We start from the raw sequence: 18205 nt of genomic DNA on the forward strand, positions 1-18205 counted from the left end.
TAAATAAAACATAAATTAGTCTAGGAATTCTAACAAACTATGTTCAAAGTTGAAATCATTGTATACTCCTTTATTATCAAAAATTCTCATACATGTCATCTGTCCTTATTTCTGCAACTATCTTTCTATATATATATATATAGCATTCCACAGACATCCCAAATTATGAGTACCACTAATTCTGTAAATGTATGCTCAATAAGATAGTAAGCAGCAGATTTAGACGACCCCACCCCCTCAAAGTAACAACTTGATAATTTAAATATTGCATCTTTTCCATTATTCATTAGGTTAAAACTTTATCTTCACTTAGTATAAATGTGTGTTTGTATAATTTCACATTAATCATTAAAATTAATCAATTATTCTTACTAAAATACTTCATTTAGGTAGAATTCTTTATGTATTTATTATAGTAATTAGGTTAAAGAAAATTTTGCAGTTTCATTAAAGTAAAGATACATGAAGCTAGTATAAATGTACTATATTTCAATCAAAGATAGTAAGATTTTTATCCTAGAAGTTTTACATTTCTTGTAAATGAAATCAGTTGTCTTAAATGTAGATCTGCAATTATTATTTTCTTATTTTATAAGATTCAATCAAACACACAGACTTCAGGTCGTGTATTTATTTAACAGCAAATCAAAGATCTTTACTGCTATAAATCAAAAACATATTTCAGCACTTTATAAAGGGGAATAACTCCTGAAATACGTTAATCAATTAGTTATTTTTCTGTAACTTAATTAAATGATAACTGACCTGCTGTTTTTCATACCACCTTGAATGGAAGCTTATTACACATATTGCCAATTAATTAATATCAACAGAGTACCTGCTTTAAACATTTGATTGAATCAAGAACCAGCAAATGTAAACCTACTGTTTTATCACTATTTCATGTTATTGTCAATGTGTTGTTTTGATTCTGCTTGATCTATTGGCTAGTTACTGATGAGGTTGTTGTATACTTTGCTATAATTATGGATATATATACAATGAAGTTCAAGTACCTATTGAACAAAAGCCTCATGTGCTGGTGTTGGCAAGTTCCCATTTTAAAATTTAATAATATTGAAAAGATAAACATGAATTGACAGCTTTCTAATTCTTAAATCAATGTGTTTGAAATTGAATAAAACTTCAAACTTTTACATTATCACAGACACTCAGAAAACAGTTGCTACTTAGCAGATTGTAATTTTTCAACAATATATCATTTATATGCTGCTATGGTAATCCTATGAAAACACATTTTTTTAACAACTGAGAAATTTTTCTTTTTTTTCTACATTTAAATCTTTCTTCACTTTTTTCAAAATCCAAAAAGGTATTATATAAGAAATGAATCATTTACCTTCTTCAAGTGAAAAACAAAGTAAGTGTATCCTTCCTATAGTATAGTATAATCAACTTTGACAGTTCTGCCAATAACCAAGTGTCTGTGTAGCTAATTAGATTTGTAATAACATCCTTACTATTGTTTTATGTCTCACTTTCAAACAAATCATCAAAATATAAATATGATGCTGTCATTCTTTGATGTCAAGCCTTAATATAAGTTTGTTTGTACTATTCACATGTATACATGTAAATTGGTGCAGAATTTTCCAACAAAGAAACATATTTTATACTTTTTCCTTTTAAAAGTTCAAGAAGGACAACCTATTCCCAGTTTTGCTGACATAAAACTAAAGTCACAGTAACCTATTTCTTACAATCCCAATATTCTGTTTTTGAATAAATCTGTCCACAATTAGCTTTTAATACAAGGCCATGTGTTTCACTAAACTTAGTTTTATTATTATATAAATAATTACAAAGGCTTTCTTTCATCTTAAAAGTTGCACAATTTCTATAGTACTTATCATTACTCAAGTAATCTTATTAATTTAACAGAGGTTTAAACACAGATCTAGTTGAGTAGTTGAATGATTGATTGGTGTTTAACACCTTTTTCAACACTATTGTGGTTTTACGTGGCAGTCAGTTTTTATTGGTGGAGGAAGAGGGAATACCCAGATTAAACCACAATCTTCAGTAGGAAAACTGAGAATCCTAGTCAATTAGGATTGGAGTTATCCTATTCAATTAGGATTGGAGTTGAGACTGTTGAGTGCACCTATCTAATGCAGGATTCAAACTTAGTGTTGACTGGTGTGTGATACTCACACATGTAATTAGAAACTTACACAAGAGTAGGAAAGAATTATATTGCTGAGAGGAAGGAGTAAAACAAAGTTGGTCATGCAAGAAATGTTTTCTAAAAAGGATATTGTAGCGGGAATTCATAATAATTTCTGTAATACCAAACTTTTTTTTGCTGTACAGATGCCTATATTCGCTTAAATCCACTTCCTTTGAACTTTGGTTGATAGTTGATTCATTGGCAATCATACCTCATCTTCTTATTTTTATAAACATATTTACTATATTGAAAACTAGAGACTCTAGTCCTTCTGATTCATTTTTTGTAAATTGCATTGAATTGTGATAGTTTGTACAGAATTTTCCCTAAAAAAGGCCATTAGGCCACACCAAATTAATTAGTAGTTCTTTGGAAAACCCGCATCTAAATTGCCGAAATTAAAATAAAAAAATAAAAATAAATTTCCCGCACCTCACCTGCCAAAACCAAAAAATAAAAATAAAAATAAAATTCCCGCACGTCGAAAATAAATCCGCATTTTCAACGAACTCGATTCCGGTATTAAAAAAACATCTTTATCAATTAAGCGTTTGAAAATATGCAGTGTTTGTCATTTGTCAAGCATATTTTTGTCTCTGATAAAAAAATTTGCAAACTTTAAGATGGAAAACGTGCTGATTGTTTCTGTGGTGAAACATTCAGACAAAAATAACAACAAGGCATACATATTAAAAAATACGGCAACACAAACAAAATGTCGGACATTCAGGGAACTATATCAAGAAGCCATTGAACGATGTAGCGATGCACAAAGTGAGATTATTAATATTAAAACCATACATGATACAAATAAGTAAGTCGAACAGTTTCGATGATTCTAGTATCGAAATATCTGACGAAAATATGGTATGGTCAATATGTAATGACCTAAACTTTAAATATGTGCAGTTCACAATTGATGATGGATCTACTGCTACTAAAGATGCATCAAATTCAAAACCAAGTGGAATTAATGCATTTTCGGTACTCATGAGCTCACAAAATGAGTTACACATGCCTGATAAACCTGTCCCCTTGTCTGGGAAACAGCTCACTGGGCCACAAAGACTTTACTCTGATATCATTGATTGGGCCTCAAACATTGATCAAGGATGGTCATTAGAATGCATTTCTATTGCAGGATTATAGACTCCATGATGCATCTAGTTGCAATCTTAGTTATAACATAGGCTTATAAATGTAGGTTATGTAGGTATTTCCATGTTGGTATGTTTTGGTGTAATTTATTTTATTTAATTGTAAAGTAGCACTAGCTAGAACCCCCAGTTTCCACTGTGCTTGGATTGACTGGTTAGTGATTCATATGCATAAACACAAAACACACACCATGCAGTTATGTTACAAGAAGCTAGCTAGCATACTACAGAGGGTGTCTAAGGACCAGAAGGTGCATATACTACAGATGAAAGCAGTGCATATTAAAAGCAGATAGCCATATAAAGTTCATGCATAAAAAAATATGTTCAAAAGTGTATATTTGTGCAGTGTTAATTATACAAACAACAAAACAAAATAAAAAAGAATGCAGAAAGTTGAAATACATATAAAAAGGGAGATAATTTAATTATATCAAATTATGTCCCCTTTCAATTAAGTGAGTTGAAAATTCAGTTGCTTCTTCTAGGTAAAAGATATAAAAATTGAGAGAAAAAAAATGTCGCTCGCTCCATATTTCTTCAAAATTTGAGGCGAAGAATTTAAAAATATAAATTTAAATTTCGCTCGCTCGCCCCATTTTTTTTGGGTAAAATCTCAAAGAACTATTAATTAATTTGGTGTGGCCTTAACTAAGTTAACTAAGTATATGTTAATGAAATATTTATTCAACTTCCATGAAAGCCCCCCCCCCTCTTTTTTCTGTTTTCAAGTAAGTCAGACTGTTACAAAGTTAAACCCTCAACTGTACCAGATCATCTAGAAATGTGCTATAATTAGCTACAACTAGGTCAAACTGTTTCTTATAACCTTTTTACCTGTTGAAAAAGTTCCAATAATAGTTATGTTTCTATTGTATACAATAACAACAATTGTTTTCAGTATCGCTGTGAAACAACTTATCTCTGTTATGACATCAAACCTACTTATTTTATGTCTTTGTTTTACATCACAAATGAGTTTACCATACATTATTGTAGAAAACAAGAGTTGTACACAACAATGTACCACGTTAGAAATATTTTCTAATTTATTATTACAATGCATGTGGAAATATCATTATTTCCTAATTGAAATTCTGCCTCACAGCTTATACCCAAGAAAGTTAAGCACTAAATGTACCAAGAACTATGAATTGATCTTACCAAAGTTAATGACCAAGTAAGTCTAATCCAGTGACTCCAACAATGTGAGTCAACTCATAAGAGGATACTTTCCATACTCCCTGCCAAACAATTTCAATAAATTCCCCTTAATCCTGTTGAATGATTGGTGTTGCTTTACATCACTGCCTTAACCCCCAAAAAACTTTATTGCACAATTCCTACATATTGGACAAGGAATATATTCCTTATTTGACAACCTCAGGTAATGTTTTACACATGCATAAAGTATCATCAATATCATCTAGTCATTTAGGAGGACTAGAATGTAACATAAAATGTTACCATATGTTGCGATATCAAAGTAACTGTACGTAAATTGGATAAGTTCAAGATTCAAGAGAAGGACCAAGATTATCTTTTTCTGCACATTTTGAGGGACATTTCAACAAAACTGTAAAAAGTTTCATTTATATCCATCTAGCCCTTCAGAACGTTTGAGATAACAACTTTAATCATATATTGCGCGGTAAAATAAGTTTTGATTATCTCCTCTTTAACATGAAGGACTAGGATTATATCCATAAGGCATTTCCTCACAACTGTGTAAAGTTACATCAATATAAGTCTACCCCAAATCTCTTGATAACTATCTTTGTTTAAGTTGATTGGAAAAATTGTACTGACACTATAAGTGTTCAAGCACAGCAAAATTTTACTTTTCAATCGTAATATCTTTGAAACTTAATATTTCGAAAGTTTTATAGTTTATTTATATATAATTACATTAGATGTATGTTTCACTATAATACGTTATTCTCATTTGGCTAACTGCACATCACATGTTATTCCTTAAGCAATTGCATTACTCAATAAAACTTTTCATTCATGATAACACGAAGTCCCACAATAAAGTGCATAGGTGAATTAAATAAAAAAATGATAAAATTCATGTTTTCATGATCCTAGCTAAAAAATGTAATTATAAGTAATGAATGCTTCTTTTTGTAACTTCATAAGGTTGTAAAAGCGTTGACCATGCGCACACTTTTAGAATAAAGCGCTTCCGTGCTTCATACAAAATGTACTTCGGTCAACGCTTTTACACCCCAATGAAGTTACAAAAAGAAGCATTCAATTCTTAAATATGATAATGTATATTTTCCAGACCATATGAGTATTTGAACCATACACAAATGGTCATAACCATTGGCATGTACCCATATGGTCCAACCATATTACCGTTATTAGTTACACCAGAGACATATATGTATATACACTCTCTGGTTACACAGTTTGCTATTGACGTAATTTGCTCTCACCCAATATGGAATTTACTGACCTCATATAGATATACATTGTATTTAGAATAGTGACCTATTAAAGTAATCAAGTCTTTAAATTACCTATAGATACTTGCATTAGTCTACACAATAATAAATGCCAGCAATAACAATATATTAGTTTTTAATGTGTATTCTGTATTTATTTTCAATTGTTTATCAAAATTTTCATTTGTTGTCTTGGTGAAAAGTAAATGTCAGATTTGTTCTTCTATGCCCTTTGTAAAGAAAAAAAAACACACCACTGACCAAATGTTAAATATATACACAGTCTCCAACTGTTTGCTATTAACCAATGATATTCCTAGAAAAGTATAGTAGGTACAGTCATACAAAATGTATAGGCCTGTGGATTTTAAAGGACTGGACAATAAGAGTATTTAGACCTTTCAGTTATTTTTTTTAATATGGATGAGAAACAACAAGGAGACTTTTATCATCCTCATGATCATTGTATCTACCTTTCATAATACACATGATCAATTGCCAACCACCCTGTCAACTACTTATATCATCTAAGCTAAATGGTGGATATCATATGGACTAGCATTTCCTAAAACTTACCTTATCAAAAGATAATATTTTGTTAATGCAGCAGCAGGCCTTAGTCTAGTTTGACAACGCAAGACATAAATCTTGGCATGGAATATTCCAAATTAAAGTTTAAGTGGGTATAAATATTTCTTGAAAGGAAACTCTAATTAGTCTTATAAATGTGGTGTATTAAAATAAGAAGATGTGGTATGATTCGCAATGAAACAACTCTCCACAAGAGACCAAATAAAATTGAAATTTATTAACAACAACTATAGGTCACCTTTAAGCATTTTAAAATAAGCAAAACCCATACCCGTAGTGTTTCTGAATAGTACATACTCATTCACCTTTCTCAGTAAACTGTATATGTACATGTATGTAGTCTATCAGTATATGTCCCACATATTGGTAGGCTAAGGTTCTTTCAATCCTGACACATTTAGACTTGAAATTCTCTCTCTTAAAAACACATTTGGTCTTTGTTAATTGTATGCTTTTTTATATTTAGTCCATTTATATGTTTTTGAGTTTAGTGTGACGTCCATTTTCACTGAATTAGTACACAATTTTGTTTAGGGGCCAGCTGAGGACCACCTCTGGGTGCAGGATTTCGCTGTGCTGAAGACCAAATTGGTGGCCTTCGGCTGTTGTCTGCTCTTTGGTCCTGTTGTTGTCTCTTTGACATATTCCCCATTTCCATTCTCTATTTTATTCATTTAATACCTGTAGGTCTGTTTTCATCCATTTTGAATCTAATCTCTGCTGTGGGCGGAGTCTTGTGTCAGGTGACCAACTCATTTCAAATTGTTTATGCAATCTTTACCCCTGAAATCAGAAACAAAAAATAAAAATGTACCTAAGATGTTAAATTTTCAGTCAGACATACATTTTTGTAAAAAAACAATTTACAGGGCATGCATGTATCTTTGTTTCCAGTGTATTTTAGTGTAGACCCCATCTAATGAACTATGGAGTTGACCTCCGACAACCTCTGATGATCATATAAGCAATATAAACTTTAACATAAATATACATACATGTATAAATAGATAGTGAACTTGTGCAATTCCTTTTGATTAAAGTCCGAATGAATACAGATTCAATGAGGTTGAATTATTCACTTTCACATGAATAATTTATCATCAATGTGACTAAACGTATTTTGACAAAATTGAATCATGCTGGCTGCTAAAAGCCAAGTATTATTTGACTATTTCACTTTCATTAATGATTGAACAAAAAAATCATATTTTAGATTTTTTATATATCTCTCGTACATGTAGCTAGTGCTCCTTTAATAGATCTGTGCATGTGGGGAAAAGAAAAATTTGTTTATATAATTAAAGAGGGGTTTTTTCATCACCAAAAAGTTTTTCTTGTCAAATTTAATAAATTATATAAACTACATAGCTCTGACAATATTTTGAGAAAGCTTTAAAAACTCTAAATTAATTGAAACAATCAAAAATTTAAAAGTACATTGTATTGTAGTGGTGAAAAAATACATGTAGTTATACATTTTATATCACTTTAGGCTATATTAGCAATGGATGTCATATGCCATAGGACTTAGTACATTGGTTGCAGTAAAATATTGTTATTTTCCAATTAAGGCAAGAATTGCATGCATTTTCATCCAAAGCACACCCTCCTTAATTTAAAGTAACTGAAAACAGGAGGTAGAAGATATTCAGATCTGAAAAGCATACGTACACATTACAACTAAGCAGTGCTGAGCTAATTGCCAAATATGAAGTCATTCTGGTAATTGATATTGGAGAATTGTGTGATGAAATGTTCATATAAAAAAGAAGATGTGGTATGATTGCCAATGAGACAACTGTCCACAAGAGATCAAATTGACACAGACATTAACAACTATAGGTCACTGTATGTCTTCAACAATGAGCAAAGCCCATACCGCATAATCAGCTTTGTACAAGGCCCCGATATGACAATGATAAACAATTCAAAGGAGAAAACTGATGGCCTTATTTATATTAAAAAATGAACGAAAAACAAATATGTAACACATAAACAAATGACAATCACTGAACTACAGGCTCTTGACTTGGGACAGACACATACATAAATAATGTGGCGGGGTTAAACATGTAAGCGGGATCCCAACCCTCCCCCTAACCTGTGACAGTGGTATAACAGTACAACATAAGAACGAACTATAAAATTCAGTTGAAAAAGGCTTAACTCATCAGATGGACATTCAACATATTGAAAATTCAAAGTATCAACAAACATGACAAACTGCTACTAGTACAATGTAGTACAATGTAAATGACAAAAACACACATTATAACTAAGCACTTCGAAGCTGCTGACCAAATAAGAAGTCTTTCTCATGATTATGTTGAACACTTTTCTGAGAAAAACAGATGAAAACATTCACAGCTCCAACTTCTGGAGTGGAAAGTAATAAAAAAAAGTAACTAGTCTAAGGATTAAAATATAAAAAAAAAATGCATTAAACAACAGTATGAACAGCATAAAATGCTTTAAATCAAAATCAGGTCATGCTGTAATAATCTAACTTTTGGCCACTTTCTTTAATGCAAATTTTATATTTGTCAATTCAAAAGTCAATAATCAAAAAATATTTAAAATCAATATTTTGTAAACTGTATGAGCAACAAAAGCTCATGTCAGATTCATGAGCAAATATTAAACCTATAATTTGTTGCTATTTTCTTTTTTTTTTAATTTTGTTTACCATAAGAAAATTTTCATGAGAGTAAAATGATTCAAAATTGCTGAATATACATTGTATTCTTATGAGCTGTGAAAAATTATGGTAACGGAACTGTCTTGACCTGTTCTGTTGACCAAATCAGTTACTTTGCATTCCATAATATATTTTATCATTTCTTTTAAAACTTGCAAGTACTGACCTCAAAGTCCACTGAAAGTATATGTTTATCTTCATTATAACAGAAACAATATCTAACAGTCTAATAATTAATTATCTTATATCAGAGTTATTATGAACCTTATTAAAGGGAAACTTCGCAAAAAAATCAAAAATTGATATTATCTCCATTCTGTATAAAAATTCTCAAATTTATAGATATTAAAGTTTTATTCCGCTATATAAGAGATCACCATCGATTTTAAATTTTGAGTATCAATTCTCTGAGTACCGCCATTTTGTTATCTTCTACGATTAAAAATCACGATATGTCTATAAACCACAAAGGACCAAAACTACAGTAACCGATGTAGTCGTAATTGCGTGTCGATATCTTGTCAATCGTACGGTTGTTTTATCTGACTAACTAACTTAATACGGAAAATGTTCTTATTTTTTTTTTAAATAACCATAATCTGTTATTTTCAAACTGTTAATATTGGAATTAGTTAAAAAGTCAAAGTTCAAATCTTAAATAAGTGTTCCGTGAAAATTGTTTTAGAAAATCTAATTCGTTCATACTTCTTTAAAGTAATAAACTTTATTCAAATAAATTCGGATCTTCCCTCATCTGATCATCAGCATGGCTAAAGGTATTACTCCCAAAGGTATTGTGAGGGGTGTGAGGTGACACGTCCAGGTATTCAAGCGATTTCCTGTCGGGCTTGCAAGTTCATGCATCGTTTCACTTCTGTAGGTATTGATCAGTGTACACGGCCGATAACTTATAACTTTCCATTTTGAACTATCAGGTGTATAATATACACCTCTGTCTTGCGTGTCCGAAAGTGATATAATATACTATACATTACTTAACTCATACGCTTGTTTATAAATAACATTTCTAGTGTAAAGAATTTTATTTATAAAAATATAAATAATACCCCAAAAAAAATATTTGAAGAAATAAAAATCTATTTACATATCTTTTCCAAGGGTTAATTTGAGAAAATGTAATATATACTCGTTGTCAATAGTAAAGGACAGATTGGAGCATACCAGAAATATTGATTTAAAAAATGACGCACTTGTCGACGATTCGTTTATACGCCTGGATAGGAAGTTACGGAACTATAGCGCAAATTAAAATATATACATGTATACATTGAACATAAGAAAGAAACATACATTTGTGTAAATTGGGGTAAAGGTTTTGTAAATAGACTAGTCCACGTATGCCAACAGTATGTAATCAACGAATTCGATAGGCTATTGTATACCAGAAGAAGAAGAAGAAGATAACCAATTTGATTTAAATACAGGTCGATATATAACTTGCTTTAGTTCATCGAAGTTAATCACAGATTTATATTTCCATTAGATTGTTCTCGAATAAAGGAAGAAACTCGTCATCATCACAATTGTTCCGACATTCATGTAATATATATGCAACTGGACGTACACTAATAATCCCCAAGGGATGTGAATATTTTCTAGGAAAACTATTGAGTATTAAAGTTTCAAATCAATTTCGGTATTTATTTTCTTTCTTGATATTCATTGACAGCAATTTAAAGAATAAACTGCTTGTCCGCTTTAGGGGTAGTCTTGCCAGTTGAACAGACTTATCATTACATTCAAAAATAGGGAAAGATGACATTAAATTCGTTGAGCAGACACGGGCGGAAAACAATAAAAAGACAGGTTTAATATTTGTGTTATATTTCCTATTTTACAAATTCGGAATTTCAAAATATATCTATAACAGGAAATATTTCCTATTAAAATAGGAAATATAACATTTGTTCATTCATTTAACATGTATAATATGAATATCATTTAGTACACTTCGGTCTATACAAATGCAGAATATACCATGATGGTTTGATTTCGTCAAAAGATATAAGAGATCTGACAAATAGATTATCACTTCGATATTGCAAGACACCCATTTATAACTTTGTACTTTTGCATACCAAACTTTCGCAAAAAGATAAGTCATTTGATTAAATAAGAAGTTGTGGTTTGTTTTCTTGGGAGACACGTACCCAAATGAAGTGGACTTAAGCAGCTATTCAAGTCACGGTATGGCCTTCAACAGTGAACAATAGTAAAAGTATATTGTATAATTCAACTAAATGCGAACATGAAAGAATTAAAGCAGACATATATATTTTATCTATACATATACAAAAGAATATTTTGAGCCTCAAATCTAACATATGTCTATTTTACAACTATTCCGAGTCTGACATGTCACTTTCACATTCTCTAAAGCCTTCATAAACACCATCTTGTGACGGAAATGCTTCCCTAATAATGTTAACAACACAAGCTGGAATAGTCACTCTGTTTCTCTTGCCAAGTGGTTGCCCTTTTCTGACCCAACAAACAAACTGACGATGAGCCATTAGTCGGCTTTAGCTGTGAGTTAGTACGTCTGGAGCTCTCCCTCTATGGCGCTTGTACCTCAAAAAACTTATATAGCTGGTTTCAAGAACAACCGGGTTCAGACAAACTGTTCTGAAATGATATTGTCACTAATGCATTCACCCAATTTAATATTACCATCAACGAGAGTAAATTCGTGGCAACAAAGACATTCCGTCATTAACGGCATAACTATGCATTTAGTACACGAACACCAATCTGTGTTAAACTGGCGAGAGTTGCTAAGGATATCTTGATTTCGGGAACTTTCTGCAGCTTCCATTTCATGGAGCTCTTCTTCGGTATACTCTGGCTCTAGTGCGTACCCAAATTGACCATACTCGTCAAAATCTGTCTCTCTTGACGGACTGGAACGACTGTTAGTACTATAATTCTCCGAACAAGACATTTTTTGTTATGATTTTATCATGCGCATAGCTACGTTTACGTCAAAACGCCCGGGCGTACACTTGAATTTTGAAAATATTTTTTTTATCTAAATAAAATAAGAAAAACTGGTCAAAAGCACATCAGCCTTGTGCTTCTCTCTTCAATGGATTGTAATTTTCAATAAAAAGGGACTAAATTTACTTTAATCAAATAGTTCATTTCATATATTTGTTCCAATTTTCTGTAAACGTCTGAATCTACTGTGAATTCTGCGTACTTTTCTTATATTTAAAGCAATTCATTATCTGCTGAGATTCGATATGCGGTTTGCATTGTTGTCCAGCATGTGACTTATGCCGCAAAAGCGAGACATAGCGTCGTCAGCGCAGTCAATATTTAGGTTCCGAATGTGGACAAAGATTTTTGAATGACTCTCTGATAAAAAAAAAAAAAGTATCCAGTGCAATATAATAATGCAATTATTTCTTTAATTTCCCCCACATTTTACGGATAAAAGGTATTTCTTTCTGCAATTAATAAGTGGTCACAGTTTGGGCTTAATATTTTTTTATTTCTTAATTACATTAACTACTTGTCGAACCTTCATCGAATTTTATAGAATTTGGAAGATTTTTTTATGATTAATGTCTATAGCAAAATTTTGAAAGCGTATGTTTTCGTTTATTTTTCTGTTCTTTACTGATAGCGCTCAATTTATAAACCTTCATAAAATGTGATATATGGGCACACGTTAAATTCCAGATCAAGAAAATATAATAAAGAAAATTTTTACTTTTTTTTAAATTCCTGGAAAAGACTGGTAAATTGATTCACTTCTTATGGAAAAAAATCGTGTTCCAGATGTGATATTGCATCTCTAAGAAATATTTTTTTCGTGTTCATTAAAAGATGCTTTTGTCGATTGTATGCTCGCTCACTCACGATTTTAAACAATTTGAAAGTAATATTGGTTTGAAATTTTCTCTACAACCAATGTCCGCTAGCTTCCAATTAACACAATGAATAAGTTCTCAAAATTAAACATAAAAATATACCATTTAGATTCAAAAGTATCTTACTATCAATGATTTTTTACTGCATGACAGGAATGGTATGTCATTCTCGATAACTCGATCGCTTTCGGGGGCTCCGTCCCCTTGGACCCACTACCAGCAAAGGGGGCGGGGTTGGCATTGAGTGGTTTGTCACCCCCTCAGACTCCTCGCCAAAGTTCGGGCGTACACGTGAATATGACCCAGCTACGCCACTGTTTAGGATTAGTTTTTTGACCATATATACACTGTTCTATAGAAACAAGCACACACAAATCATTAGAGAAAAATATGTGAGTAAAAGTTAATTGAATTATCAAAGTTAATATCCTTTGGTCTCGAATGTATGTTAACTAATTAATGTGTTTTTATAGGCTAGCTCAAATCCTCATCCAAATAATATAATCTATATGTAATAATCGTTTCTTACCACATCAAGATTTAATGCTAAGCGTCAGACACATTTTAGGTACTAATTAAGTAATTAAATGAACAATAGATAACAATAATTAATCATAAATGTGCAAAGATTTAAAAAAAGGTATTTTTTCTTTATTCGTACATATTATATATTCCGCTTCGGTAGAGTTATCTTCAGATAGTTTCAGATATTAATTAATACATGGGTTTCAAAAGTCTAAATGTGAGTGTTCCCGTACACTTTTTTTGCCTAATGAAGACAATCAAAATGCTTTTGGTAAAGCTATTTCTAATTTCTAAGTTCCCCTTTTTTATGAGACATAAATCAAGGACAAGAGGTGCATATCATTTCATTCTGACACATGAATTAAGTTTCCAGTCTTTAACCGATTTTTTTTATTTCTTAGTAAATTAATTTATTTGAATTCAAATAAATAATAGCACCAAATATAATTAAATAATTCCACGGCGATCTATTTTCGTTTGTCACCAACTTGAATATGTATTTTAAATGTGTGTATTAAATGCTCCCTTGTTTTATAATCCACTGATCCGAATAGACAGTCACACCTGGTAAGGTGTGCCCTAGAGGCGTGGTTAAATACCGAAGTGCGAATAAACAATTTACCTTTCAACAAGCCATCTACGAGTATTGCCACAGAACCGTGAATACATACATCGTATAAACCTAGTCATAGCAGAGACAGTAAAAGGTCAATAAGAGTACACCAACATATTGTCTTTACAGATTATTGTACTTTAATTTGTTCACCTTATCAGTCCGAAAATGCATTAATTAACAATAAATTTATAACTTTTTGTGTTGTCTAAAAAAATAATTCGAATATATACGTTTAACATAGAAAATTTATCTCATGAATCAATGTGTACAATTGCACGTCTGTGCGTTTTCTCTTCTTATTATCGGCTGGTTATTAGATAAAGCATAAGTCATCGGCGCGCTTACGATTACGTTAAAATATGATTAAAAACCAAGACTTTTAATGATTGTATTTTAAATCCCGGCATGCAAAAACCAGGAGAAAACGTCACGACCTACAGGAAATTGTTAATATTTTTTCATTAATTATTGAATTTCTCCTTTATTACTGCACATATAGCGATAAAACTTTGTGAATATATATATTATGTCATAATGAACATATTTAAACCATAAGTAAAAAATCGCAAATTTTCCCTTTAAGAAAATTAAATACCCTGTAGTCTTCAGGCTTATAACCACAGGTTAGGAATCCAGTTCTGTTCTCCCTGATTTACGTTCACCCTGATACCTTTTCGCCCTGGGTCCATTATGTTGTTAATAATCTTTTAGCTAGAAATTGTTTTTTAAAATATTTGAAACCCATCACCTTGACATATATATATACAAATGATTTAAACATATACAAATTTACATGTACATGTATTTCTATATATCTGTATATAGCTATAACTTATATAAATAAGTTTGTATACTGTGAACTTAAATATTCAGTAACAATTCAGTGCATGGCAGGTTCAGGTTGGTTGTTGCCAGACTCCACAACCCTTGACAAAAAAATCTAATGTTGGTTTCAGATGAATACATAATTATTTAGTAGAAATATGTATTTCATGTAATTATTTTAATAATTTTTATGTTTTGGTTTATTGAAATCAGATAATTAAAACTTAATAGCTCTTCATCTGAGACATAATATTTCATTGGAGTGTGCTTAAGGAATTTTAGGTATTCCAATGAGGGTGGTAAATGGTTATTTTCCTGCAACATGTTTTGCTATTTTTATTTCACATGCAGCCGTGAAAAAGGTTCGTTATTCACTGTGTTTAGTGAAATCAGTAAAAAGATCAATGTGCAAGAAATTTTTAATTGTTTGGTCATCGTGAAATGGCAATTTTATTTCGCGTTCTTCCATGCAGATACACCCTCTTTATGCCCCTCTCCAATAGTTGCATCAATAAAAACATAAAACTATCGATATAAACTGTTAGATATGGGATCCAAAGTCCATCATAAACTTTTATAAGACATTATAAGTACTGGCCTAGAGATCAACTTGGGATATTTTTTTAATTTGATCTGTTGGCCTAAAGACTTGATTTATACAGACCTAAAAGCAGGGGCTGCTAAACCTGGGTATGGTTGCAGCAATACAAATATTTGGTGAATTTTCAACAAACTTAAACATTATTTTGTTCAAATACATTAGGCAACTAGACAACAATAAGAAAAAAAATTATATCAGGGTTGAATGGACTCAGGGCGAAAAGGTATCAGGGTGAACGTGAATCAGGGAGAACGGAACTGGATTCCTAACCTGTGGTTATAAGCCTGAAGACTACAGGGTATTTAATTTTCTTATTAAGGTTCATAATAACTCTGACATACAGTCAGGGATATAACTCTATAGGGTTTTTACAGGAAAATAACATACATTTGTTATTGTAGACTAAAAAATCAAAGAACTGTGATAACATACGTACATGTATGTTACATGTTTCAAAGGGACAGTATACATCATTAGTTCCGTTAAAATTTGTAAAAACTTTTGTCTATATGTATACTTAACTATTGAAAGATATAACAGTTCATAGTTTGCCATTTTGCATAATACACCTATATGTTTTCACGGAAAAAATATGCCTGAAATAACTAAAGGGTGTTATCACAGCTTCTCTATATCACTTCAAAGGATTTGCTCAGACATAGATCATGCTTAATAGTACAAATGTACAATGTATTTTAATTTATTGTAAGAAATAATGACCAGAGCATGTAATGAGGTTCTGCGCAAGTTTCTCCGTAATTCCCAAGCCTTGTTATTACAGCTAAAATTATCCCTTAATAGCCTCGTCTCATTGATTTACCAAGGTTAATCAAAAATGTATTAATTAAACTTAAGAAATTAGTTATCAAGGCTATGCATGTAGTTTCTGTGCCAAGTCTCAAGAGTTCCCTAGAGCCCACTATAAATAATTTTACAAATAACAAACATATGTTATTACAGATTTAGAAACTTTAGGAAGAAAATCTGTAATAAAACACGGAACCCGGGTCCGTTCGTGCCCACTCATGTTCGCTCCCTTTCACTTTCGCACCCTTCATGTTCGCACCCAAAGTCTGTTCGCACCCTACGTTTGCGCCCAATTTTAATTGCTTTTTTTGTAATCATGCAAATTTTGGCAAGAGTATTCTTCTGGTCATTGTCTTAAAATAAAGTGAGACCGCATTTTATTTTTGTGTTGAATAAATTTTAATCATGTTTTGGATAGTGTATTGTTAAAAAAAAATATAATCCTTTCTATAAATAAAGTGGGATTCTGTCAACGTTTTATTTTGTGTTGAATAACCCTTAATCATGTTTCTGTTGCTGCATACCTGCCAAGATTTCAAAATGCCCATGGGGGTTTTGCGTGCAAGATGGCTGCCATACTCCTAAAAAACCTTCAAGGGGGCCTTCAAATACAGTGTAATGTTGTTTTTTGGCTTCTTCATACTTTTATAAGCCTCAATTCATTGTAAAATTAATTGTTTTGTTAATATTGTGGACATAATTGCTCTTTAAAAATTTCAATTTGGGAGCCTCCATGGGGGAAATCCCCCGCAAATAGTGACAGTTGGCAGGTATGTTGCTGTATTCCTATAACTTTGTTTAATTGACTTGTTTCAAAACAACTAAGTGAGATTCTGACTACGTTTTTTTTTGTGTGTTGAATAAATTTGATCATGTTTTGGTTATAATAGTGTATTGCTTTATTTTATTGTTAAATTGTTTCAGATCAAAGTGACCAAGCTGTCAAAAACAATTATCTTTTGTGTTTTTCATTCAAAATCTTCAATGTTTTACTCATACCAAGCTATAAATACATTCACTATTTACACCAAAGCAATTTAAAACAACAATCATAATTTCCAATTATTGAACTGGAATTTGAATTAAAATTGGGCGCAAATGTTTTTAGTGCGAACGGACCTTGGGTGCGAACGTGTAGGGTGCGAAAGTGGCGCGCGAACAGACCTGATACCTAACACACGCAAGTTATTTTCTGTAATAACCCTATATATAGAGTTATATCTCTGAAAAATCAATGAAAAAAAAAAAAAAAAATCGGGAACATAAAATAAAAGATTGGAACTCAATACAAATTCATTTTTAACAATTGTTTGATATGAAAAAAACGTTACCTGATGAAAGCATTTCTTTTGTTTACATTGAATATGACGTCATAACTTAAAGAACGTCACAGCTAAATCCCTGACAACAGAACCAAAATCGGGAACATTACGGTATTTCCGTTTCTTCAATTAACATGTTTGAATTAAAAAAAATAATACATTCGCAGGTTATTATGCCTGCCTCATATTCGATATTGTTTCTGTTAAAATGAAGATAAACGTATACGTTCAGTGGACTTTGAGGTGAGTACTTGCAAGTTTTAAAAGTAATAATAAAATATATTATGGAATGCAAAGTAACTGATTTGGTCAACAGAACAGGTCAAGACAGTTCAGTTAGCATAATTTTTCACAGCTCATGAGAAATTATATATTCAGCAATTTTGAATGTCAGTCAGGGTATAAACAATATTGTAAGTTGTTAAAACACAACTTTTATGGCAGTGTAAGATATATTTTGTTAATTTTCGACCTTACCATTCTGCAAAAAGCAGAGAATGCGAAGTATAATTTATGCACTTCC

At 31.4% G+C, this 18205-nt stretch overlaps 1 protein-coding gene across 1 annotated transcript in view; it reads right to left on the bottom strand.

Annotated features, from left to right (window-relative positions):
• LOC143085453 (E3 ubiquitin-protein ligase HERC2-like) overlaps window positions 1-18171 on the bottom strand; it is a 154300-nt gene extending 136129 nt beyond the window's left edge. Inside the window, exons 1-2 of the mRNA XM_076261800.1 lie at window positions 18160-18171; window positions 7074-7175 (exon numbers count right to left, since the gene is read on the bottom strand). Of these exons, the coding sequence (XP_076117915.1) occupies window positions 7074-7148 (75 nt within the window). The 5' untranslated portion in view covers window positions 7149-7175; window positions 18160-18171. The remainder of the gene's footprint in view (window positions 1-7073; window positions 7176-18159) is intronic.
• Between the last annotated feature and the right edge of the window lie 34 nt (window positions 18172-18205).

This window comes from Mytilus galloprovincialis, chromosome 8 (genome assembly GCF_965363235.1).
Source record: "Mytilus galloprovincialis chromosome 8, xbMytGall1.hap1.1, whole genome shotgun sequence".
Lineage (NCBI taxonomy): Eukaryota > Metazoa > Mollusca > Bivalvia > Mytilida > Mytilidae > Mytilus > Mytilus galloprovincialis.